Here is a 26,410-nt window from a genome sequence, read left to right as displayed (position 1 = left end):
CCAGGAACTATATGAACACAATTAAAAACACTTTTCACGCAAATTAAGTCATACCTAAACAACTGGAAAAATATCAATTGCTCATGGGTAGGCCAAGCTAATATAATAAAAATGAAAATTCTACCTAAAATAATTTATTTATTCAGTGTCATCCCAATCAAACTACCAAAAAATTATTTTATAGAGCTAGAAAAAAATAATAACAAAATTTATCTGGAAGAACAAAAGGTCAAGAATATCAAGGCATTAATGAAAAGAAAACTGCAAAGGAATCTGGCCTAACTGTACCAGATGTAAAACGATAAAGCTGCAATCATCAAAACTAATTGGTACTGGCTAAGAAATAAAGTGATGGATCAGTGGAACAGATTAGGTCCACACAAGACACATAGTAAATGACTACAGTAATCTACTACTTGAAACTCAAAGATTCTAGCTTCCAAGATAAGAATTCTCTATTTCACAAAATCTGCTAAGAAAACTAGAAAATAGTATGGCAGAAACTAGGCATACACCAACATCTCATACTGAATATCAAGAGAAGGTCAAAATGGATACATAACTTAGACATAAAAGACTAATACGCAAATTAGGAGAGTAAGGAATGGTTTACCTGCCAGATCTGTGGAAAAGGGAAAAATTTATGACCAAATAAGAGATACAGAGGATTACAAAATGTAAAATGGATAATTTTGATTACACTGAATTAAATAGTTTTTGTACAAACAAAACCTTTGCAATCAAGAGTAGAAGGAAAGTAGAAAGGCGGGAAATAATTTTTACGGCAACTGCTTCTGATAAAAGTCTCATTTCTAAAATATAAAGTGAACTTATTCAAATTTATAAGAATACAAATGATTCCTCAATTGATGAATGGTCAAAGGATATGAATAGGCAGATGAAGAAATTACAGCTATCCATAGTCATATGAAAAAATGTTAAGTAAAATAACTCTGAGCTACCACTTCACATCTATCAGATTGGCTAATATGAAAGAAAAGAAAAATGATAAATGTTGGGGAAGAGAGGGAAAACTGGAATACCAATGCATTGTTGATAGAGTTATGAACTGATTCAACCATTCTGGGAAGCAATTTGGAACTATGTCAAAAGGGCAATCAAACTGTGCATAACCTTTGATCCAGCAAAACCACTACTAGGTCTGTATCCCAAAGAGATCATAAAAAAGGGAAAATGATCCACATGTACAAAATTATTTATAGCGGTTCTTTTAGTGGTGGCCAAGAATTGGAATTTGAGGGGATACCCATCAATTGGGGAATGACTGAATAAATTGTGGCATATGAATGAATGGAATACTACTGTGCTACAAGAAATGATGAGCAGGTGGATTTCAGAAAAACCTGAAATGATTTATATGAATTGATGCGAGTGAAGTGAACAGAACCAGAATATTGTATACAGTAACAGTAACACTGTATGATGATTAGCTATGATTGACTTAACTCTTCTCAGCAATGCAGTGATTCAAGGCAATTCCAAAAGACTCATGACAGAAAATGCTATCCACATTCAGAGACAGAACTACGGAGTCTGAGTGCATAAATATTGTTTTCACTATTTGGGGGTTTTTGTGGCTTTTCCCTTTTCTTTTGTTTCTTCTTTCACAATATGACTGATGTGTAAATACGTTTCCATGACTGCACATATACAATCTTTATCAGACTGCTTGCCCTTTTGGGGAGGGGAGATGGAAGGGAAGGAGGAAGAAAAATTTATAACTCAAAATTTTACAAAAACGTGTCTTGAAAATTATCTTTACATGTAATTAGAAAAAATTAAACACTATTTACAAAAAGAAAAGAGAAGGTGAATTTTTAACAGTCCTTGTTCCCCTGTTTCCTCTATCTTCTCTATAGTTTCTGAAACCATTCAGGTCTATCAGATTATTTCTTCATCTAGTCAAATACTGAGACATTTTTATTTCCAAAATACAAATGATTAAGTGTTAAAATTTATTCATAGCATTCTGGTTAAGATGGAATCATAAAAAGTCCAGCTCTACCAGATAAACTGAAAATAGTCCAAGAAGAACCAATGGTGAAAAAATCCTAAAGAATGAGAAGTCAATCAAATCCAGAACTGCATAGAAAGATAGACAGAAGGAGGTGGGGGTGAGATAGAGGGACTTAACTAGAGAAGCCAAAGTCAGATCAGGTAAATGCAGAAGCAAGAGAGGGTCATTTTGGGGAAACTAGCTCCAACTATAGGGATCAGAAACTGGCAGATGTGGAGAAAGGAAAGGAGTATACTCTCCTGCAAATGGATTTAAAGTCATCCAGCACTCTAAACAAGGGCATCACAAGGAAACATCAACTTTAGTATCTGAAGCCAGATCCTGGCCTTGGCTTGTCAGAACACGAGCAGAGACAGAACTGCCCTCCAGAAAGGTCACTACACGGGGAAAGGGGGCTTGCTCCTGAGAGCACTGGGAGCCAGAAAAGGAGACAGTGCAAATTCAGCACCTGGGCACTAGCCTCGGGAGGGCAGTGTAAGAAGCCTGAGACCCACATGATTTCCTATATTCTACTGCAGGCTGTTAAAGCCATAGCAGAGGATGGAACCAGTTCCAGAATGAGAACTGTACAAAGAGAAGGAAAAAGAGACTAGTGGAGGGCTGAAGCCACAGTGGGCAATCAGAAAACTGAGAAATAAGACAGTGATTAAGGCAGATGGTTAAGCCAAATACCAGCCTCCCTGTACAGCTTCAGCAGAGGCAGCAGACACAGACTGGAGCAAAGACAGAACTAAACATGACTCACCCAACTCACCCAACCCACCCAAGACAGCTGGTCCAAGTACCAAATCCCAAACCAAGAACTAAGGCTGAAAATGTAATGAAACAAGAGAAAACGCTAATTACAATTAAGTAATTCACTCTAATATTACAATGATGATACGGTCTAAATTAATTTACAAACTTGTGCTGTGCCAATTAAACTACACAAGGATTACTTTTTAGAACAACTACTTTCTAGAATTTCTACACAAAATTAGAATAAAATTTATCTAGTGGAGCACAATGTCAAGGATCTCAAGGGAAATAATGCAAATGAAGAAAAGGAAATAGCTTAGCAGTACCAGATCTCAAACTGTATTACAAAGTAGTAATCATCAAAACAAAAAGGGGTACTGGTTAAAAAATAGAGAAGATGCGGCACACAGACCAGCCCAGCTTGTGGCGCACATACCAGAGTGGCACAGCAGAGATAGGACTGCAAATAGGCTTCAGGGTGCCACCAGCAGTAGTTCCCAGATTGCTCAACCCACAAATGCCACAGACATCTTCAAAGGTCAGTGGGAGGGCTCCTTCACCGAGCAGAGGGGAGCATGGTCTGGATCTCCTGAAGCAGGCACTGCAGCTGCAGCTGCCATTTTTGGAGCCCTCTGCATAAAACCCCTGGGGGAATTGAGCCACTGATCTGATTTTTAGGCCTGAGCTCCACCCCAGGGGTGAGGAGATTTTCAGCCCTGAGCTCCACCCAGGGATGAGGAGAAGCACTGGCAGTGGAGCTGGAGGCAGTTGTGGTGAGGGAATTCCCATTGCAGATTCCAGGCAAAAAAGTTTTCGGTTGCTCCCAGACCAGTGTGTAGGCCAGCAGAAGAGTAAACTCCTCTGCCTTGATTGTGCCACCATAGAGGAACTGAGAACTTACAGCTACTGAGAGTACACCCTGCTCTTGACAAAGGACTCAAAAGTCAAGTAACTAGCTGGGAAAATGACCAAAAAAGGGAGAAAAAATAAGACTATAGAAGGTTTCTTGGTAAACAGGAAAGGAAGAACAAAGCATAATATCAGAGGAAGTCAAGGTCTCTGCATTCAAAACCTCCAAAATAAATATGCAATGGTCTCAGGGTATGGAAGAGCTCAAAAAGGATTTTGAAATCAAATAAGAGAGGTGGAGGAAAAAATGAGAAGAGAAATGAGAGAGATGCAAGAAAAATCATGAAAAGTGAGTCAACAGCTTGCTAAAGGAGACCTCAAAAAAATGCTGAAGAAAATAACACCTTTAAAAATAGGCTAACTCAATTGGAAAAAGAGGTCCAAAAAGCCAATGAGGAGAAGAATGCTTTAAAAAGCAGAATTAGAAAAGGAGGTTCAAAAGCTCACTGAAGAAAATAGTTCTTTAAAAATCAGAATGGAACAGATGGAAGCTAATAAATTTATGAGGAACCAAGAAATTACAAAACAAAACCAAAAGAATGAAAAAATAGAAAATAATGTGAAATATCTCATTGGAAAAACAACTGACCTGGAAAATAGATCCAGGAGAGACAATTTAAAAATTATGGGACTACCTGAAAGCCATGATCAAAAAAAGAGCTTATACATCATTTTTCATGAAATTATCAAGGAAAGCTGCCCTGATATTCTAGAACCAGAGGACAAAAGAGATATTGAAAGAATCCACCAATCACTTCCTGAAAGAGATCCAAAAAGAGAAACTGCTAGGAATATTGTATCCAAATTCCAGGTCAAGGAGAAAATATTGCAAACATCTAGAAATAAACAATTTGAGTATTGTGGAAATACAATCAGGATAACACAGGATCTGGCAGCTTCTACATTAAGGGATCAAAGGGCTTGGAATATGATGTTCCCGAAGTCAAAGGAACTAGAATTAAAACCAAGAATCACCTATCCAGCAAAACTGAGTGTAATACTTCAGGGGAAAAAATAGTCATTCAATGCAATAGAGGACTTTCAAGCATTCTTGATGAAAAGACCAGAAAACTGAGTAGAAAATTTGACTTTCAAACACAAGAATCAAGAGAAGCATGAAAAGATAAACAGAAAAAAGAGAAATCATAAAGGATTTTCTAAAGTTGAACTGTTTACACTCCTACATGGAAAGAGAATACTTGTAACTCTTGAGACTTTTCTCAGTATTTGGGTAGTTAGAGGGATTACACACACACACACACACACACACACACACACACACACACACACACACACACACATACACACACACACATATAGACAGAGAGCACAGGATGAGTTGAGTAAGAAGGGATGATACCTAAAAAAAATAAGTAAAACTGAGGGTGAAAGAGGAATATATTGGGAGGAAAAAGGGAGAAATGGAATGGGGCAAATTATTACTCATAAAGCAGGCAAAAAAAAGCTTTTTCAGTGGAGAAGAAAAGGGAGAATGTGAGAGGGGGAAAAAGGGAAACTTACTCTCTTCACATTTGGCTTAAGGAGGGAATGACATGCTCACTCAGTTTGGTACGAAAGCAAATCTTGCACTACAGAAGGGTAGGGGAGAAGGGGACAAGTGGGGTGAGTGGGATGATAGAAGGGAGGGCAAATGGGAAGAGGGAGTAACTAGAAGTAAACACTTTTGGGGAAGGGCAAGAAGGTCAAAAGAGAGAATAGAACAAATGGGTGGCAGGATAGGATGGAGGGAAATATAGTTAATCTTACACAACATGACTATTATGGAAGTCTTTTGCAGAACCACATATATACAGCCTATATTGAATTGCTTGCTTTCTCAGTGGGGATGGGTGGGGAAGGAGGAAGGAAGAGAAGTGGGAATTCAAAGTATTAGGAATGAATGTTGAGAATTGTTTTTGCATACAACTGGGAAATAAGAAATACAGGTAATGGGGCACAGAAATCTATCTTGCCCTACAGGAAAAGAGACAAGAAGGGGATAAGGGAAGGGAGAGATGTGATAGAAGGGAGGGCATATTGAGGGAATGCAAGGTGTTATGGGATGGAGGGAAGGGAGAGATGGGGAGAAAATTTGGAACTCAAAATTTTGTGGAAATGAATGTTGAAAACTAAAAATAAATAAATAAACAATAAAAAATATAAAATAGAAGAGGGGAGGGAAGAAAAAAGGAAAGAAATTTACTTGATAACATATATTCAAAAGAAATATCAAGTTGTACATAATATATTTGTAGATTCATGTATAATCATCTTTTTATTATACTATTTATGGAAATGCTTGTTATATTCTATAAATAAAAAATAAAATAAATAATTAAAAAAATAAAAAATAGAGAAGTTTATCAGTGGATCAGATTAGGTACATAACATGCAGAAGCAAACCCAAGGCTCCAACTGCTAGAGAAAACCCTCATAATTTGACAAAAACTGGTAGGAAAAATAGAAAGCCATTTAGGTTTAGATCATCAGTTCACATTATATACACTAATAACCTCCAAATGGATACAAAAACTATATACAAATGACTACAATATAAACAAATTACTGGAAAATGAAAGCAATTCATAGGATGGGGAAGAATTTTGACCAAACAAGGGAGAGATATGGTCATGGAAAATTTTGAATACATAAAACTGAATAAGAATCAATGCCCATAGATAAGCTACTAAAGGTTATGAACAGGCATTTCTCAACCAAAGAAATGGAAGCTATCAACAAAAATATGAAAAAAACCTTCAGATCACTAATAAAAAGAGATAGGCAATTTAAACAACTCTACAGTTGTGAAATTGGCAAAGATGACCAATAAGGAAAACTGGAATTGTCAGAGTATCTGTGGAGGGACAAGTCTGATAATAAACTTCTGGTGGACCTGTGAACTAGTCCAATAATTCTGGAAAGCAATTTAAAACTAGATCCCAAATGTCACCATGCTTTATATACCCTTTAACCCAACCCAGTGATACCATTATTAGGCAAAAAGATCAAAGAAAGAGGGAAAGGACCCAGAAATACTTATAGAAGTATTTCCAAGGTGGCAAAGAACTGGAAAGGTGTCCATCAATTGAGGAATGGATAAACGAATTATGGTATTTGAATGTACTGGATTAATAATGTGCTCTAAGAAATGAAAAGGGCTAGATTCAAAGAAACCTGGGAAGACTTGTGTGAACTGATGCAGAGTTAAGTGAGCAAGAGGGCAGTTAGGTGACACAGAGTGCCAGGATTAGAGTCAGAAAAATTCACCTTCCTGAGTTCAAATCTGGCCTCAGACATTCAATAGCTGTGACCCTGGGCAAGTCACTTAACCCTGTTTGTCTCAGTTTCCTCATTTGTAAAATGGGTCAGAGAAAGAAATGGTAAAGCACTCCAGTATTTTTGCCAAGAAAATCCCAAAGAGATTCATGAAAAGTCAGACATGACTGAACAACTAAGTGAGTAGAATTAAGAAAACTATTTTTACAATGACCACAGTGCTGTAAAGAAAAATAACTCTGAAAGATGTAATAACTCATCAATAATATGACCAATCATTATACCACAGGATGGATGATAGACTATACCTCCCACCAATTGGTGAAGATAGACTGTAGGCATAGAATCCCATTACACCAAAAATTCATTTGCTTGACTCTGTGTGTGTGTGTGTGTGTGTGTGTGTGTGTGTGTGTGTGTGTGTGTTACAAAGAAGGGCTTTTATTTGGGAGGAGGTGAATGGGACAATGAAGTAGGCTAGTGACACAAAAAAGGGGGGAAGAAGAGAAAAAAGAATAATGCATCAATGAAATATTTTTAAAATACACAGAGAACACTAAAAAGAAGGAGGAGATAGTTTGTAAGTAAAATAAGCACCATCAAAAATTTCTTTGTGCTTGTTCCCTTTTGTGATCTGGCCACAATGCGTATTCAATAAGTATGGCTAATTTTGTTGTCTAGAATATGGAAGATGACAGGACTCTGCTCTGGACTTTAGTCAGACCATACCAAAGGACTGTGTTCAGTTCTGGGAGCCACATTTTAAAAAAGGCATTTACACACTCCAGAGAAAAGTAACAAGTCTGGAAACTGTCAGATGAAACATTCCTGAGTTCAGAACACTTTAGCTTTGTAAACACTTAAGGAAGACATAATCAATACCTTCACCTATCTGAAGGGCACATATAGAAGTTCTGGATTTATTTAGGCAGATTTGGGACAAATACAGAAGAATTTTAATTCAGCAAGGAAAAACTTTCCAAGAATTAAAACTGTTAAAAATAGTGTTCCATGTCATGAGTTTTCCAAGAAAGGAGGCACAATCATTAATAGAGAATATAATAGAGAACATTCTAACACTGAATGGGAGGTTTGAAATAACCTCTAAGGTCCCTTCCAATTCTGAGACCAGGGTTCTATGAAATTCATTGTATACAAAAACAACACTATCTTTAATAATCGTGTTAATTAGATAAGCAATTATTTTTCTCCTGGATCATGTTATTGCTTCTTTAAGTTCAGTAGACATACTCACTGGTTTGATATCATTTTCCAGAGATGCAAGGAAGTCTCCTCTTGTCACCTGTAGGCTCTCTGCTTTTTCCATATCCACTTCCACTTTAGTACTGGCCTAGTTAAAATGGAAAAAAGTGAAAAACTTTCAGTTTAAGATTGAGGATTATCTATTTAATAAAGTAACATTAAAGGATTTATAATTTTTATATAAAGTTTAACGAGATATCAACCAAATCCTTTAGGCTTTAAAAATTGAGTTGCCTTTTAACTGAGTCATTAAAGTTTCTAAGAACTACAGAACTCTCTTGACATGGATTATTAAACCTTCCAAATCACTTAAAATATCTGTCTACCTTCCTAGTTATTTCTATCCACTAAATATAATTCTAAAAGAGTAGGAATTATAGTAGTAATTGTACAACCAGAATTAAAGTTGGAAAAAAGTTAATAAATACATCTTGCAGCAAAGAAAGCCTGACCTTGGGGATGGGGGGGTGGGGCACAAGGCAATCAGGATTAAATGACTTGCCCAGGATCACACAGCTAGTAAGTGTCAAGTGTCTGAGGCCACATTTGAACTCAGGTCCTCTTGAATACAGGACTGGAGCTTTATTTACTACACCACTTAGTTGCTCCCAAACCTCATCTTTTATCAGTAAAATCTTTATTTTCTTTCTTAGGCATTACAATGATATAATAGTCACATCGATGGCACTAACAGCACAATCTAGAATTTATCCAAGTATAAGCACTGAAATCACTATCAAAGTTATTATCCACACACAGAGGTTTAATCAGAATGTCATTTTCACAATTTTGAAGACATAATTCACTACCAGAACACTTATTCTTGCAGAGAACTGCCTGGAGCACTGAAAGGTTAAAGAGACTTGCCCCTGACCACATGGTTAAGAGGTAGGGCTGGAATCTAAGTCCTACAATGCAGGATTGAAAAGCACAATTTTCCTTAATTAGTGAGCTTTTACCCTGTTGTATTTATAGCAGCTAAGGAATATGGAAGAAAGGACTGTACCCTTCAAGCTACACCTGTAATATTTAATAAAACTTGTATTTCAACACTACCAAATATCAAATGGTCACTCATAAACTTCATAACCTTTTTAATCTGACATTTCAAAGTCCTTATCACTCCTCTTAAATTAAGGGCAACCAAGTGACCTTAATAAATCAGATTCAACAACAACAGAAAAATAACAAAATCTTTCCATCTAGAAATCCTGCTGGTCTAGTCAAATTGCAAATACATCTAGGAACTCTGGTTTTGCTGCCTACAGCTTTTTTTTTTTGTGGTGGTAACAGTGGGCTGGTGGTACCTCTCGCTTCCTTATAAAAGTTTAGGGTGCGAATTATTTATTTGGATTATTAATCTTCCACATTTATATGAACAGTTTTTCTATGATATACATAACAAAATGTCATATGAACTTTGATTATGATAATCTGTCATAAATATGTGTTCTGGTATACAAATTTTGATAAAGACCTGATGCCCAGAATTTTGTAAAAATTAACTACAAGGCCCAGTTCATGCTCTACAAAATAAAAATCAAGCACTGTCTCAAATACTTGTTCAACACAATGATATGAAACTATATTCCAATTCTAAAAGACAGTTTCAGAACAGAAACGGAGAGAATATAAATGTTGAAAAAGCCAATTACCACAACAGATAGACTGAGACAAATTAATGGTACAGCAATTAAGGAAAAAACTAAGAAAAGTAATTGATTTGTATGTGAAGGGTGGAGAGAGATAAATAGGAGAAAGAGGAAAGGAGAGAGATAAAAAAAGAAAGGAGAAGAAGGGAGAGATGGGGGAGAGAGGGAAAGAATGAGAGAGAAAGAGAGAGAGAGAGATTGGGGGAAGGAGAGAATGGATGTAGGATTTCATTGGTTTTGGAAATTCCCAGGGATGAAATTTCCTCTAACAATGCAGAGCACCTGTTCTGCAACTTAAAGTCTTAGAGAGTTGCCTGGTGAACTGAGAGGTTAAATGAATTTCCCAGGATCACAGAAACAGGACTTGAATCCAGTTCTCTGTCCAATATACAATACTGCTTCTCAGGGAAAGATAAATTCTTAAAAATATATTTTATAAGCAACAACACTGAGCAAAATGTGTTGGCAAACCAATTTTAATATGTTCACCTGCCATTTTAAAACAATATTTCAACACAGACCTGCAGCTATCAAGTATAATGGAACATTAATCATAAAACCCATACTATCTCAAAGCTCTAAATGATTCTGTAAATCACATGAAAAAGAAATTTTTCTACTTATACTGCTCCCACATAGAAAAACCAAAAAATAACTTCTACAATGATCATTAAAATTATAGTTCCTCACTAGTAAAACTTGGGAACAAAGTATAATTCAGTAGAAAAATCAATATTACAACAGCAAGTTCAGATACTGAGAAATAACTGCACAGTTGCTACTGCCATCAGCTCAAGAAAAGTAATGTTAATAAAACCACATACAATTTGTTTCTAATAAAAGGCATATTCTTTGATGACAACAAACAGTTTCCTTGGATATTTTTGGGATAGGATTATGACCACTAAAAATTTCGGGATATACAAAGGAAAAATCACAACTGTGTGTGACAAAAAACAACAAACTATTTAAATGGAGGTACAACATACACCTTAGTGACTGTGAATGAAACCACTAGTCACATCTATAGACTGAGATAAAAAGTCAATGTGGTGTTTCTCTTTTTTATTCTTTGTATTCTGAAATGTTTGTGTCTGTTGAGGATTGTTACATTCATAATAAAAAAGAGAGGATAAGTTAATTAATGCAAGGGTTCTTCATCTGGGATCTATGAATTTGATTTAAAAAAAAATTTTTCTTGATAACTATATTTCAATATAATTGGTTTCTTCTGTATGTCATTTTATTCATTTAAAAGCATTCTTCTGAGATCGGGTCCATAAGCTTCACCAAACTGCCAAAGAGGTTCATGACACAATAGTTAAGAATCTCTGATGCAGTAGGCGAAGGAGAGTTTTCAAGATCTCCCCTCTATTTTCCCATTTACACTAAAACATTCTGAGTCTGAGAAAATGAGCAAGATCCCAAAGCTCAAAATAGAATTCATCTTTATCCATAAACTGTCTAAACTTTTGGTGCACATGATTTTAAAAATAAAAATTTCATTAAGTAGCAAAATATTGTATTGCAAGTACTGAAATGGTGCATTATAGATGTTGAGATGGCAAACACATAGCAAAGTTTACACTTCATCTTTGAATGATCTTTGATTTCATCAACATGAGGGAATTCCAATGGGCTGTGCAGATTATCATAATACATCTATAATTTAGACAAGTCTTATATATACAAATCTTATAGGAGTTAAGCAAATTAAGCAAGCTTGTTAGAAGCAAGATTTGAATTCAAGTCTTTCTGTCCCAACCCCAGTACTCAAAGCCATGATGTACCTACCCAGAATTTATCTACAACAAAAAAAGTCATCTTCCCATCTCCAATATATTTAAAAGTTAACTTCCCCTGGCTTTCTTAAGAGCAGAACCAATTATTTCTCAAGAAACATTCCAATTTTCCACTGTTAGAAGATTACAACATGGTACATAATGAGTCAGTGATGGTTGCCACCTCTCACCCAAATCCTGCCACTTGTAATTATTATCAATACATGACTTAAAATTTAGATCTGGAGGGGTTTTTAAAGATCATCTAGTATAATTCTCTCATTTCACAGATGAGAAAACTGAGGCCCAAAAAGGTAAAAGCCACTTGCCCAATGTTAAATCCAAATGCTCTGACTCCAAATCTTGTCCTCTTTCCAGTCTAGCATGAAAGTATGCTTTTCTCCCCCATTGCGGATAAAGATAAATATATGCAGCATAAGAACTTATCAGCCATTCTAGGTCTACATGTTGTCAATCTGTCACTATATCTTTCAGTTCTCCTTCACTGTTCATTTTTAGCACAGGGATTAATTTAGACAATGTCTAGGGAAAAAAATCATTTTTTAATGAGCATTTAACTTGTAGTTCTATGTAAAACAGAAAGAAATAGCCTGTGCCATGTTACTCTTCTTCCTAGTTCTTTAACTATCAGTATCTGACATAATTAAATCCTCAGCCTGCCTACTCTTCTTTCCTTTCATATTCACGTGAAGAATTCTTCGGTTCTCTTTCATCTATCACCTATTTGCAGATGACAATAAAACTTACATCTTCATTCATGATGTCTAACTTCTGATCTAATATTATATTGTATTTTAATTTCTTTATAGTCTATCTCCTCTTATATGGGTCCTACCAACACTAACATGATAAATTGTTGTGTTCATCCTTCGTTGCCAAAGAAGACCATGCCATCACAGAAATGATGACATGACTTGCACTTGACTTTGTTTTGAGTGAGGGAGGGCTGTGCAGGTCACCAGCCTCACTTCCCTCCAGAGTCTTCTGATTCCAGTGACCAGATATTCATCAGGATGACTGGAGATGAGCCAAGATGCAAAGGGAGACCTTGGCCCCTTTAGGTCAAGGTCTATTCAGATACTCACTTAGGGTGAGGCAATGCCCATTCAGTGAATAGGCCTGTTTAAGAAGTAATCAATAGTAACTACTGCTGTTTCCCTCCCAGACTAATGCAGAACATGATACATACTGAACACAATCAATATTGAATTCTCAGAATGTTAAGGGGTTAATAAAAGCTGAGGAACATTCCAAGGTCTAGAACACTTAAAACAATTTAAAGAAGTAATCTGAACAAGTCAAGCAAAGGGAAAAATCAGGATTAAGGATCAGGTTCCTGGACTAGTGTCTCAAATCTGAAGATCATGAAGCATATAATCTCAGAGTTGAAAGTGACCAGAGGTTATTTAGTCCAAACCACAACTTGAGGGGGATGTCCCTCTACAAGATCTCTGACAAGATGCAGCCTCTTCCTGAATACTGCTAGTGATAGCAAGCACACTATCCAATGAGAGAGCCCATTACACTTCCATGTTGTTTTAATCATTTAGTGGCAATTCCTTGCATTGTGTGAAATTTGCCTCTGTGAAACTTCCAGCCATTTCTCCTAGTTCTTCCCCTTGGGACTGAGTGGAACAAATCTAAATTATCTCCCACATGATAGCCCTTCAAACACTTGAAGAGAGCTATCACACTCCCCTCCCCCTGTACCTTCTCTTATTGACACTAAATAATCCCAGTTCCTTCACCAAATCACTTCACGGCATGGTATCCACTCCTCTCACCACCTGGTTGCACTCTAGTTTGTCAATGTCCTTTCAAGAATGTGACACCCAGACGTAATCTGACCAGGATAGAATACAATGGAACATTTCCTCTGTCCTACAAAATATGTTCCTATTAATAAAACCTAAGCTCACTCCATCCCCACTAATCTCCACCTCAAACAGGGGTCAAAATATAATCAGGAAATACAAAATACAAATTCCACTCCCTAGCATGCCCAAAAGGACACACCCACTTTTGTAAGGCCTCAGATTCCTGCTGTATGCAGTTGGAGTTACTGACCTTAATATGTCTATTCATTGCAGTGGACTGTGCAGCTCGAACCAGACCCTCTAATTCAGCACCACTGAAGTTCTTAGTCTCCACAGCCAGTTCCTTTATATCCACATCCGCAGCTAAGAGCTGATGCCCTCTCATTCTTGCTGTGTGAATGTGAAGAATCTGCAGCCGACCTTTTTCATCCGGCAAACCTGAAAATTGAAAATGACCAAGTGAGAGACACAGTGGATAGGAAACCAACCGCAGAACCTAGAAAGGCCTGGTTTAAACCTCAGATCTGACCCACATGAGCTCTATGACCTGGGAGAAATCACTTAACCTTTAAGTGCTTCAGGCAACTGAGATGATTTGCAATGGCAGAGGTAATTTTCTCATCAGGAATTCCCCAGAGCAACAAAATCACAACTCCAAACACACAGAAATCACACACAAAGTGAAGGGGATTACTATCTAGTCTCTAGATCACTATCAATGGAGTGATCCTAACATACATCTTTTCTTTTGAGTATTAGAAGAATCCAAAAGCACACGCTTCTCATAAGATGCAGCTCAGACTAACATATTAAGCCATAGAGAATCCTACACGGCTACTCCTAATGATCAGTGATGGGTCTACTTACCTATTTCCATTTTAACCTCTAGTCTACCAGGTCTCAGAAGAGCCTCATCTATCAGATCAGGTCTGTTGGTCATTCCTGGGCACATAAAAATAAACGTACAGATAAACTATCAGAGATGTGGAGTTTTTCCTCACGCCTTAAAAACTATATTCTCCTGAAATGTGAAAGGTACATTTTACAAATGTCAACCAAAAAGCAAAAATGTTTAAAATCTTGAGCACTTTTTCAAGCAACTTACAGTTTAAAATAGTGATACACCTCTCCCCCCCCATAAGATCAACAACAGGAACCTAGAGATATTTGTAACCAATTCTACACCCACAAATAATTCCAAAAGATTCCACACAAACTGACAGTGCTAGAATTCTAGAGCTTTTCCTCAATTTCAGAGCAAGTGCCTGAACACCTTGCTTTTCTCTTGACTATATACTATAGAAGCCAATGCACCCTAATATTATTTTTGTAATTTTCTATTTTTCATCTAAAATTTTTTAAATGTTTCAAGTGTTCCCATAGTAGGTTTCTTCCATCACCTCCCTTAAAATTATATAAACCACTGGGTAGCCACTTGCTTAAACACACAACTAATCCCCAAACTAAATTTCCATTCCTTATATTCCCATTGAGACTAGACATAAACACAATCACTAGATTTTTCAAGGATGCTTAGCACTTCTAAAAAAATTTAAATGTGTTTAGCACTTCAAAGCAAATTAACAAGCACAGACACACACACACACACACACACACACACACACACACACACACACACACACACCACTCTCTCAATTTAGATCCTACCTGACGGATGTTTTCTAAAAGATTTATTTGAACATACCAATGACTAAGATGTTGTTCAGTTGCTCCACACCATCAATTTTAGACAACAGTTGATTGACAACAGTGTCGTGAACTCCGGTGCTTCCAGCCATGCTCCCTCTTTGCTTGCAGATGGCATCAATTTCATCAAAGATGATGATGTGCAAACCACTGTTAGCTCCAAGCTATTGAGGTGGGAAAAGAACCAAGCTGCATGTTATCACTGAATATTACACGAGACTAACTGTACTCCCTTAGCTGCCTACAGACATGCAATAAGCAATCTTAGTGTACACATGGTCCCTGCCCTTAGGTAGCTGACAATCTAAAACAGAGGAAAGGAATAGTATTTTAGTGAGTATTTTAACCAACATAAATGTTTTTTTCAAGTATGAAAAATTTAATGAGGCTACCACAGAGACTGGGCAGATGTGATGGGATTCAGGCTTGTGTCGGGTTATTATGAATAAATTATGTGGAACATAAACTGAAACTAAATGAAGAGACTTAATTTAATGGAAAAAGATATGTGAAACCACTTGAGTGAACATTCAGAGACAACTGGGATCCATAAGTGACTAATAAATTTTACTAACTAATTTGGGGTGTAAATTAGAATAACTCCAGGGTAGATCTACCTAGTAGGGACTTCTGAAATGCTCAGTGAGGATTTTGTTTTTGTTACAGAGGAAACTGATGAAAGATTTGGAATTGAGGGATGATAGGACTTCTAATGCATATATAGGAAATAATTTTAGTAACACCGAAGTGAGACAAGCAGGGAGAGAGACTTGAGTCAGTAAGACAAAGGTGGCAGTATTAAATGTGATACTAAATTACACTGAATAATATTTCTGGAAGTGGCGATGATTGAAAAGGAGGAGCGCTGAGTCTTCATTGATAAAGAGAACCTTTATTAAGTGCTTACTAAGAGCGAGGCAATGTGCTAAATGCTGGGGATACAAAAAGAAGAAAAATAAGACGGCTTCTACTTGCAGGGAGTTCCTAATGAAGAAAACAAAATATCAAAAGGAACTGAAAAATGTCAGTATGGGATAAGGAAGGGTCCCCAGGGTGGGCAGGGCAGGCTGTTGAGAAGACAAAACAGTCTTGTTTAGACAGCAGGCTCATTCCAAAGCAGGTCTGACTTTATTATTGCCTTTATACAGAGAAAGAAAAGATAAAGGGGCATCAAATGTCAACCTTAGATTTCAGGCTCAGGTGACAAATAGATCATTCATGTCCAGGATGATGGAGAAGCTAAAAGTAAAAGGCCTAAAGGAAATGATGAAGTTTGGTATTTCTGTGCTGAATCTGAAGTGTCAGTAGAACACCCAACTGGAAAAGTCCTCCAGAGATCAATAAATCAAAGACTGGACAAAAAGGAAGAGAGGGATCTCAAGGCCATTATGCACAGGGTATACAAGAGATTACAAGAATGCATGATCTGTCCAGTAGAGCCACAGGAAGACACAGACTGGGGCAGAACTTGTTGGGTGTCTAGTGAGCAAGCACAGGGAAGAGGATCAAAAACAGATGGTACTGATGAAGCTACTATGCAGGCAGGAGGAGTTTCAGTTCAAAGTTTCTGACTTGAAAGACATTAACGTGAGCTCTAAAAGGAACCAGAATCTCGGGGATTAATTTTATACAATGGATCATACAATCCACAGGAGTTACTCCTCTTCAGGTTAGTAATCCTCAGTGTTATTATATGTAAAGTCTTCTTGGAATTCATAGAATTTAGAGCTGAAAAGGACCTTAGAGATAATTAGGCTAACCCTCTGATTTTAAAGATGAAGAAACTAAGGTCTGGGGAGGAGATGAAATGACTTGCCCAAGGTCACACAAACAGTAAGTAGAAAGGCTAAGGTTTGAATCCATGGCTTCCACGTTTGACTCTAGTACTCTTTCTATTAAAATGCACTACATACAATGCTGATTCTACATATGCAAGAAAGGTTTTAGAAAGTTTTACTGCTAATGGATTCTTCCTAAATTTTATAAATAAAACTATTTTTTGATATATAAATATAAATATAGTTTTATAAATAAAACTATTTTGTGTTCTCATCACAATTAAATTTGTAAATGGTATGCAAACCCATTTACATTTGAAAAAAAAACTATTCTCATTTCCCAACTTCAAAGACCAAACTGGAAGGTTTTGTCATCCCACCCGTGCAAAAAGACTGGATAGAAGAATCTGAAGCTTTAATCCCAGTTCTTCCAAGGCATTTCTGTACAGTAAGGTTTATTTTTAACTCTCTTGCAATCTTTAAATTTTCCATAAACTAAAAACTCATAAATTAACACTAAAATCTACGCACATAAAAGCAGTGAAAAACATCATCAAATGTCTTTCACCAATACTGTATATTTGGCACAGCACAAAAAAGGAGCTATTTTTTGTCCAAGTGCCTAATGTTACCAGTAGAATCATGGCTTCCTTCTCAATCCAACCTCCAAAATTATCTGGGTATTCCGTGAAGCCAAAGACAATGAGGACACTATGTTCAAATAAACCATCACCTTGGCAATATGCTGTGAATATAATTCATTACAATTCTGACCTTTTCAGTACCCTGCTAATCTCATGACTTGTCATCAGAATGCTTCTTCCAAGAAGTCAGTGTAACTTCTATTTTTACAGGTGTGTTACTCCAAAGGAAGGCGAGTTCACAGATACAGTACTTATTGCAACACATTAGGAATTAGGTTAGGAAAATGTCAGAATTAATGTTCACAGATTAATATAGTTGAATCAATAAAGCCATTTCTGAAGGGTTTAAATCCTGTTCAATCCACTGGCTTCTAGCTCTCTTCTTGCCATCTGAAAAATCTTTTCCCATAGAAACAAATCTGATGCTATTGAGCCCCTGGCAACAGCCTTCTGAAGAGACTGTTCTATATTTAGCTAGTATGACCTATTTGTGATTCTTCATCTCCTTCAGCCTAGACTGTCAAGAATCACAGAGGTGATGCTTTTCTTTATTCTGTTAACACTGCCCTGCCCCCAACCTACTGCATGGAGTCATTAGCTGGGTTATGTTGAACCATTTCTGAATGTACAGGATGAGAAAAGTTGTATCAGAAAAGAATGATTATGATTAATTTTTATCTAAAAATCCTTAACCAGGACTCAAACATATAAAAATATGTATACTAGCACTTTTTTGTTTTAACAAAGAACTGGAAAGAAAGCAGGTACCCATCAGTGGTGGAAGAGATTTACAAATAATGATATATGGTTATAATAGATTATTACTGCATTATAAGGAATGATGAAAGGGACAGAAAAACGTGGCCAGGTTTACATTAATTGACATGGGAGTAAAGAGTGCTGAACCAAGAGGATAATTTATATAAACTGACTACAACACAGTAAAGGGAAACAACTGCAGAAAAATTAAAGAATTCTGATTAATGCAATGATCAATTATGACATTAGAAGACCTCCTGAGAGAGCAGCAAAAGAATTGCAAGATGAAACAGTGTTTTCAGACACGGTCCACATGTGTTTGTTTTGTATGAATAGATTTATTTGTTACAAGGAAAGACTTTTTTTGTGGGGGAGATATCGAAGGGAACATTGGAGAGTGATGGTGGTACTAAAGGGGATCAATGAATTATTTAAAAATACAAAGTACAGAGCAAAAGGAAGTTCAGAAAGAGACAACACAGACAAACAGGGCAGTATTGGAACTTCCATATTCAATATGAAATATACTTTTAAAAAATAAGATGTAAGTAGCAGAGAGTCCATAGGAAGTGTTATCTTCTTTGCAAAATTTATGAAAATTTAAAAAATAAAAATAATTGACCAACTTAGTTTTCACATTAACTTGATTTCCTCCTAAAAATAAGAATGGGTGAAAAAGTGACCAGAATGGTTCTATAAATATCTTTAACCTTCATTTTAAAATAGTAAATTTATTTGTAAAAATTGCATTGTAAATGGGGTTCACTTTTGTAGTAGCTAGTTTAGAGACAGAAGATTTCTCATGTTTAAATGCATATGAATTTAGACACAGCACAAGAAAGCGATCTATGCAACCAAATGGAAATATTCACAATTTAGATTTTATAAAGTGCTTCTTTACTGAGTTATTTTCCCACTCCTTAAAAATAGAACAAAAAACCCATCTCATGGTCATGAACTAGTACTTAAAATAAAAAAGCACTTGAGATGGTTTAAAAAATTTTAATTAAAAATCTATTGGTTCTGGGATTTTCTGGGTATTGAAGTTAACTAAACTCTGGAATTAAGGATTTAAACTTTCATTGGTCAGGATCTATACCATAGTCCACCAAAGCTGATGCCTATTTGGACTCATATCCCCAGAGGTAGCCTCACCTTGAGGCCTAGAAGTAACATAGGCCCTGGGAAAGAGGGAACAGATCTCTAATGGTCATCATGTATAAATTAGAGTGTACAGAAACTTTTAAGATGATCTTCAAATACTTGAAATCTTATGAGAATAGTAACTAGCTATTTTATTCTTAGTTATCTTAATCTTACTGAAGTTATCTAATTTTTATTGAAATGAGGAAAAAGAAGAGAAGTAAATGAAATTAATGTAAGTCAGTTGATGAAGTGCTGTTTGTTTTAAATAAATTTCATCTTTGAGCTTTAAATCAAGTTTTGCTTTGAACTTAGTCCAAGTACTTGCCAATATACAGTTCACTTTCATGTTATCAAATTTCTATATATAATCCTTCATGTATAAATGTGTGTGTGAGTACACATCTTCACAAGATCGATTTTTAAAGGGTATATACATTCAGGCCTTTGGGGGTAAGGTGTCAAACTACAATATAGAGACCTAAAGGTCCCTGTGACACCTTCACTCACATGCCATCATCCATCTTTGGATTCTTCCGATTGTTCAGTGGCCAAGAACACAGACGTCTATCTCTTCATATAACGCAAATACCCTCAATGTCTAATAGATAAAGCTGGCTATAAATTATGGACTAAATAAATGTTATTTGCATACTAATGCAAATAACGTAACCAAAACACAAACACCATAAAACAACAATCTTCCCCATCATGTCTCTTAATTTTCCTTTACAATCTAAGTTGCAACTAGGTTTTTTATTAACTCCCATTATTTAATGTTTACATTACCCTCCTCTGCTCTTCTTCGGCATCAGCAAAGAGTTTACGGATATTTGCCTCTGATTCCCCAACATATTTGTTAAGGATCTCTGGTCCATTGACGACCTTGGGCTCCCTCGCGTTCAGCATCTTGCCGATCTGTCGAGCCAAAAGGGTCTTACCGCAGCCTGGGGGCCCGTATAACAAAATACCTTTCACATGTTTGCAACCTAAAGGAGAAGCAGTAAAGTCCCAGATCAATGGATTAAAATTCAAGGAGTCAGTATTTGGCATTCAGATACACTGAAACATTTTTTTCTTTCCACTTCAAGTTCACGTCAGGTTAGGCAATATTATTTAACATGTTCTTGCACATAAAACAAGTGTTACAGAGAAAAAATTCATTATAATCACTTATTTTAGGGAAAATTTAGAAATTAATCCTACAAAACACTCACATCTATGGAATGAAACTGTTTATAAAACACTTTATTCAATTACATCTACAGAACACACACTTCTATCCATGAAAACGTCTAAATGACTATGTAGAGAGTACCATCAACTATTTTCACTATTTTTCAGTGTAGGAGGAAGATAATTATGTTTCAGGCAGTTTAACTAAGACACATAAACTGGGTATAAAAGGAACAGATTGCGCAGTCACTCCAAATACTTGAAAATAGAATACAGTTAAGTGGACCGTTGTGAGGCATTCCACAAGAAAGGTTCATCCATACAAAATCATCTAATCCAACCCTTTTCATTTTGTAGTTGAGTAAACTAGGGCCAAGGGAAGTTTTGCCCAAGTTCACTCAATTTGGCAAAGTAAGGATTCAAAATTGGGAACTCTTGAGTTCCCACCCCCTTTCTATTACCCCCATAACATCCTGTGGAGAAAACTGGACAAGTTACTTTGTAGCTTCCCAAACTTTCTAAATTAGCATCCAATGCCAAGTGAGTGGTGCACACTTGAAAGGGTGACCATCTCTCAGACAACTGACTTCACTATAGGAACACAGCAGAAGTCTAAGCTCCATTCCAGTGGAACTTGGTTATTTTGGGGCTAGCTTCAATAAACTCTGGAAAAGCTCCAGTGACACCACTATTATTTGATGAACCACACAGCACAGTTCCTGATACACTTACTCCATAAGATTCAGAGTAACCAAGTAGATCCCATGAAGTCCCTTTGCTCATGGTCAAACCCATTTTTCAAGATCATAGTCATTTAGAAACAGTGGCAGAACTGTCCTTTCCCTCATCTCAGTTTCACACTTAACTCAACCTTGTTTTGAGAAGTTATTCTAGTTCTACCACTTCTGCATGCTGCAAAGTAATTTGTTACTCAAATCTTGGTGCCTCAATGATAGACACAAAGAAGTCTACCTCACTTTACAGAATGGCAAATTTCTTGAAAAGATAAAAAAAAAAAAAAAGCAAGTTTCTGTAACCAGAATCATATTTCTGACTTCGGATATAAAACAAGTGCTATGTTCCCATCTACCTTATAATGTAAACCTTTAAAATTCATATATCTAAAGGGAAAAAGATCAAAGTCTTAATAGGAATGTCACAAATTACAAGTGTTTTATCAAAAACTGTATTTTGGAAGGGAATACAAACATTGTACATTTAAATCTAAGTTCCTTTTAGGCCTACTCGTTCTACCACTATTCTACTAAGTACCTCCTACTGAAAAGCTAAGCTTTATGCTAAAAACCATGGGCCACATGTTTGTGCTTAACTTTATTCCCAGTGAAGGAACAGAAGGCTAACTTTAACTGAAGACAAGGCTCCAGTAAAAGTATCTGACCCTTTAAAAGAATCAATTTAGTATACGTGAGTAATTTTCTTTCAGCTAAGGGTCTTGACCTCTTCCTTCTACTTTCCCCTGGTTATCTAGCAATTCTCTTTCCAAGGAGAACTCAGAGGAGTAACTAACCTACACTTTTCTCTTTATGGGAAGAAGAGAAGTAGTAGTTTCTTTTTCATGTCCAGAAACAATTTAGTCACTGGATGTCATGGGCATCTGTTTTAAGGACATAATCAATCTTTGTTCTTAAGTTTTTCTCATAGATGTGTTTTTAGTCAGAAAGATTATAGATGGTGTTCACTTAAATCTCTCCACAGCATTCGGCACCCTGTATCACACTGTTCTCCTTCCTTTCCTTAGCCACTGTGATTTTACACAGTTCTTGGCAGTGTCCTTTAAGGTTCCATTTCCTTTCCCCACTCCCAGTTGATTTTCAAATCTCACGAACATTATTCCCAACTTGGAGTGCCATTATTCCTTCTCCTATATGTCCTAGAAAGGCCAAGTCAAGACCCACTTCTTCTAAGATGACTTTCCTAACCACAGTGCTTACCACATACTATGAACTCATACTACTTAGAATCTTTAGTACTCATTTCACAATTAATCACATACTAACAATCTGGCTCCCAAGGTACCTTTCTGCTTAACCTCATATTTCTCCTCTTCATGTACTATACACACAGTAGTATGGTATAGAGGAACAAGTGCTAGGTTTGGAGTCAGGGACCTGGGCTCCAATTCTGGTTGTTCTACTTTCTACCTGTGTGACCCTGGACAAGCTGCATCTTCTCTAAGTTTCATTTTCTTCATCTATAAAATGTTAGAGGTCAGAACAGGTGATTCCTAAGGTCCCAGTCCAGCTTTAAATCTTAGGATCTTATGTTCTAGTCAAACTAACATTTCCCCATTTCTGTGCTTTTGATAACGCCACATCCTCCAACCAGAATTGTCTCTACCCTCTCCAACAAATCTCTGTCTGTTTACCTTTTTCACAAGAACTAACAAAAATACCTCACACAGCTAACTTATGAAACTTGCCTGATCTTTCAGCTCTATCCTTGGAGTTCTTATAGGATGCTCTTTGTACCTCTAGGATCTTATTTTGCATTATGGCTATCTATGCATGTCTGACCTCCCTTACTAGACTCTAGGCTCCTTGTATGTAATAGATGCTTAAGTTAATTTCCTTATACACTTATTTTTTAATTGGCTTTTATGTCTTGAATCCTGAACTTTTCCCATTAAAACATAATGAAAATTTAGCCTTCTAAATGCACTGGAATTTTATCATTGGCAACTGTGGCATAGGAAATAGAATGCTCTTGGATTCCATTTATAAAGTTTTGTTACTAAGACACTGAAATAATTTTATTTATATTTCACATCTTTCTAACTCCCTCTAACACCTAGCTGAAAGAATACAAGAAATTCCCTACAAAAAAATTTATGAAATACTCTACAAAAGCCACATATAAATACAAACATACATACAAGCACACATGCCAAAAGAAGTAAAGATAATAATTTCTTACTTTTTTTGTTCAAACTCTGGGTTCATGGCCTAATGCTTATTACTTTCATAAAAAAATTAATTTAAATATGTGTAAAATACTTTAAAATATCTTAGAAAAATGCAAATTAAACAAGAAAAAACAAGCAAATATACTGGAATAGCAATTTCAAAAAACCAATTACCTTTGTGATATTATCATAAAGGATAAAAAGGAAAAAGGGAAATACCAAAATCAAATATATTGTGGAACAAAATCTAGTATACAGATACTCATAAATGTGAAACAGTAACAAGCTTGAGTACGATCAGAGGAAAATATGATTATACCATTAAGAGATCAGTGTTACTGATAAATTTAATTTAAAACTTAAAAAAAGAAACAGTTTATATGCAACAGAGATTCACAGTTCCATATACAAACACATTTTTCTATTCTTCTTTGTAAATGGATATGTTCATCTTTGTTAGTATCTGTCATATTGAAATTTTTTTTTAATTCAGGCAGGTAAGTTTAAAAAAACAAACAAACCAGTATTCTGTACCAGTGCTGCACTGTCAAAAAGCATATACAATACATCACAGGCACAAAGTATCTCAAAAATCCTCAGTTCAATTTCTCTGCTTTAGAGATGAGGAAGGTAAAGCCTGAAGAATTTAACTTATTGGTCCAAGAGGTTAAGAGGGAATAAATGGGACATTAGAGAGAGAACCCTAGTCTTCTAACTTTCATGTCAGACTACCCATATCATCCAAGAACATATTGCTCTCTATGTGAAAATGAAGCCCTACCTAAATGAGAGCATATATGAAGATTCCTCATGGTTACCTCTATTTACCTTATTATTTACCTTATCAATAAACAATAATAAAACTGGGACTTGTTTTTATCATTTTCAAGTAGCTGATCTACTTCCTACAGAAGGAAAACTATCTTTACATTTAAGTCAACAATAAAGACCTCCACAAGTTATATATTAAGTGGGCAGTTAATGCCTGTAAGGCACAAAAGTTAGTCAATTAATCTCATTCAGTTGATTAGTCTTCTTTATCTTAGTAAGAAATGTTACTTAATATGGATTCCATTTAATCTTTTACATTTAAATTTCAGGAAAATAAGCAATATTATCTTAAACTTTTTAAAGGATCTTGAAGTCCATGCAGGTGAAGTAAAGACTGGGATTGGACTAATTTTTACCAATGGTTTGTAGGAGATTCACACCCCAATTATGCTCTCAGGTGTTGGGCAATTCCTGAGCCAGACTAGTGTTTGTACGAACCTCCTCTGACCATTCAAATTGCTGCAGTCAAAATAATTCCTCTCCATTTGTTCTCAACTTGTTTCTCCTGCTTCTTCCACATAAAGTTTGAGTTTTTCATCTTCATTGTCAAGCCCTTCCCATCTCTTCTCCTGCCTTTCTAACCTATATAATTAAGAAATAGAGTGGATTTGTGGTACAGTCAAATGCACTACCAGAACATTTATTAATTAAAAAAAAAAATAAAACTGCTTTTAGTTTTGTTACCTTTCTTATCTAATTTGTTTCTGTTAATAATGACTATAGACAGAAGTACAGTACATTCTACAGTACATCAGTACACACTAATCAAGTGTGGCAGTGAAAGAGATAATCCAAAATGGTAGTTAATAAAATAGTTATTTCTATTTGGTTTTGGAATTTAAGCTTCTACTTACATTTGAATATTGAGATGATTAAATGATCTAGGAATTCATATTTCTTACAAGATAATCCATACTCTGAAGCTCCTACTTAGGAGAAGCTATAAAGCTGTCCAGATTCTTCATTCAGTTCCCTTGCTCAATTCCTCTCTGCTACCCATACCACTCAGGAAAGACGCATTACATCTCAGATTAATACAACATGCCAGCCTAAGCAGAGGTACCTTTTATCTTCTTGTGACCTGATTCAAAGATTCCCTGGAGACAGAGGAGGTAAATTTATACTTTATTTGAAAGGTTCCCTATGGGTAGCTTAGGTTGCCAAGCTCTTGCTGGGTTATAGGTTATATCCTGGTATAGAAAGATATATCTGCACATCTGTTTAGGAGTCAAGAGCTCTCATGTCTCTGGAGGCCCAGAACTTTGCATGATCAAGATCTGCTTTGGAGAGGTAGATAAGTAGTTTCGCCTGGGTGTTTAGCTACTATCTATATTCACAAATATAGCTTACTTAATAATACAGAAAGTTATCCATTTAAGGACAAGTGTTAGTAATTATTCATTGTTAGCAATGTTTGTTTTGGCTACAATTTTAGAAATAAATTTCAATAACATTTATTATCAGCAAAGTATTAGCAAAAAGATATAGTACCTGCCTCCTGGGGTTGTTGTGAAGATAAAATATTAGTAAACTGCTTTCTAAATCTCAAAGCACTACATAAATGCTATCTGTTATTATTAGCATTAATAACAATACCAATTATTAGCAAAAATGAAAGGGAACAAGCATTTAATACAGACCTACTATGTGCCAGGAACTGTGCTACTTGCTTTACAAGTATTATCTCATTTGATCTTTGCAACTATCCTGCAAGATATGTGCTGTTATTATGCCCATTTTACAGCTAAAGAAACTGAGGCTTGGCTGAATAAATTATGGTATATGAATGTATGGAATACTATTGTGCTGTAAGAAATGATGAACCAGAAGACTTCAGAGAGGCCTGGAAAGACTTATATGAACTGATGCTGAGCGAAAGGAGCAGAACCAGGAGAACTTTGAACACAGTAACAACCACAGGGTGCGAGGAATTTTTCTGGTAGACTTAGAACTT

At 36.0% G+C, this 26,410-nt stretch overlaps 1 protein-coding gene across 2 annotated transcripts in view; it reads right to left on the bottom strand.

Annotated features, from left to right (window-relative positions):
- The window catches only part of NSF (N-ethylmaleimide sensitive factor, vesicle fusing ATPase), a 209,903-nt gene that overhangs the window by 90,380 nt on the left and 93,113 nt on the right, over positions 1-26,410 (bottom strand). For both annotated transcript variants that reach the window (XM_072645938.1, XM_072645939.1), the window contains 5 exons: positions 20,316-20,515; positions 15,201-15,366; positions 14,363-14,437; positions 13,746-13,933; positions 8,217-8,312 (listed from right to left, as the gene is read on the bottom strand). In XM_072645938.1, coding sequence (XP_072502039.1) covers positions 8,217-8,312; positions 13,746-13,933; positions 14,363-14,437; positions 15,201-15,366; positions 20,316-20,515 — 725 coding nt within the window. The remainder of the gene's footprint in view (positions 1-8,216; positions 8,313-13,745; positions 13,934-14,362; positions 14,438-15,200; positions 15,367-20,315; positions 20,516-26,410) is intronic.

The sequence above is a fragment of the Notamacropus eugenii genome, chromosome 2 (assembly GCF_028372415.1).
Source record: "Notamacropus eugenii isolate mMacEug1 chromosome 2, mMacEug1.pri_v2, whole genome shotgun sequence".
In the NCBI taxonomy this organism is placed as follows: Eukaryota; Metazoa; Chordata; class Mammalia; order Diprotodontia; family Macropodidae; genus Notamacropus; species Notamacropus eugenii.
This window is presented reverse-complemented; position numbering and strand designations above follow the sequence as displayed.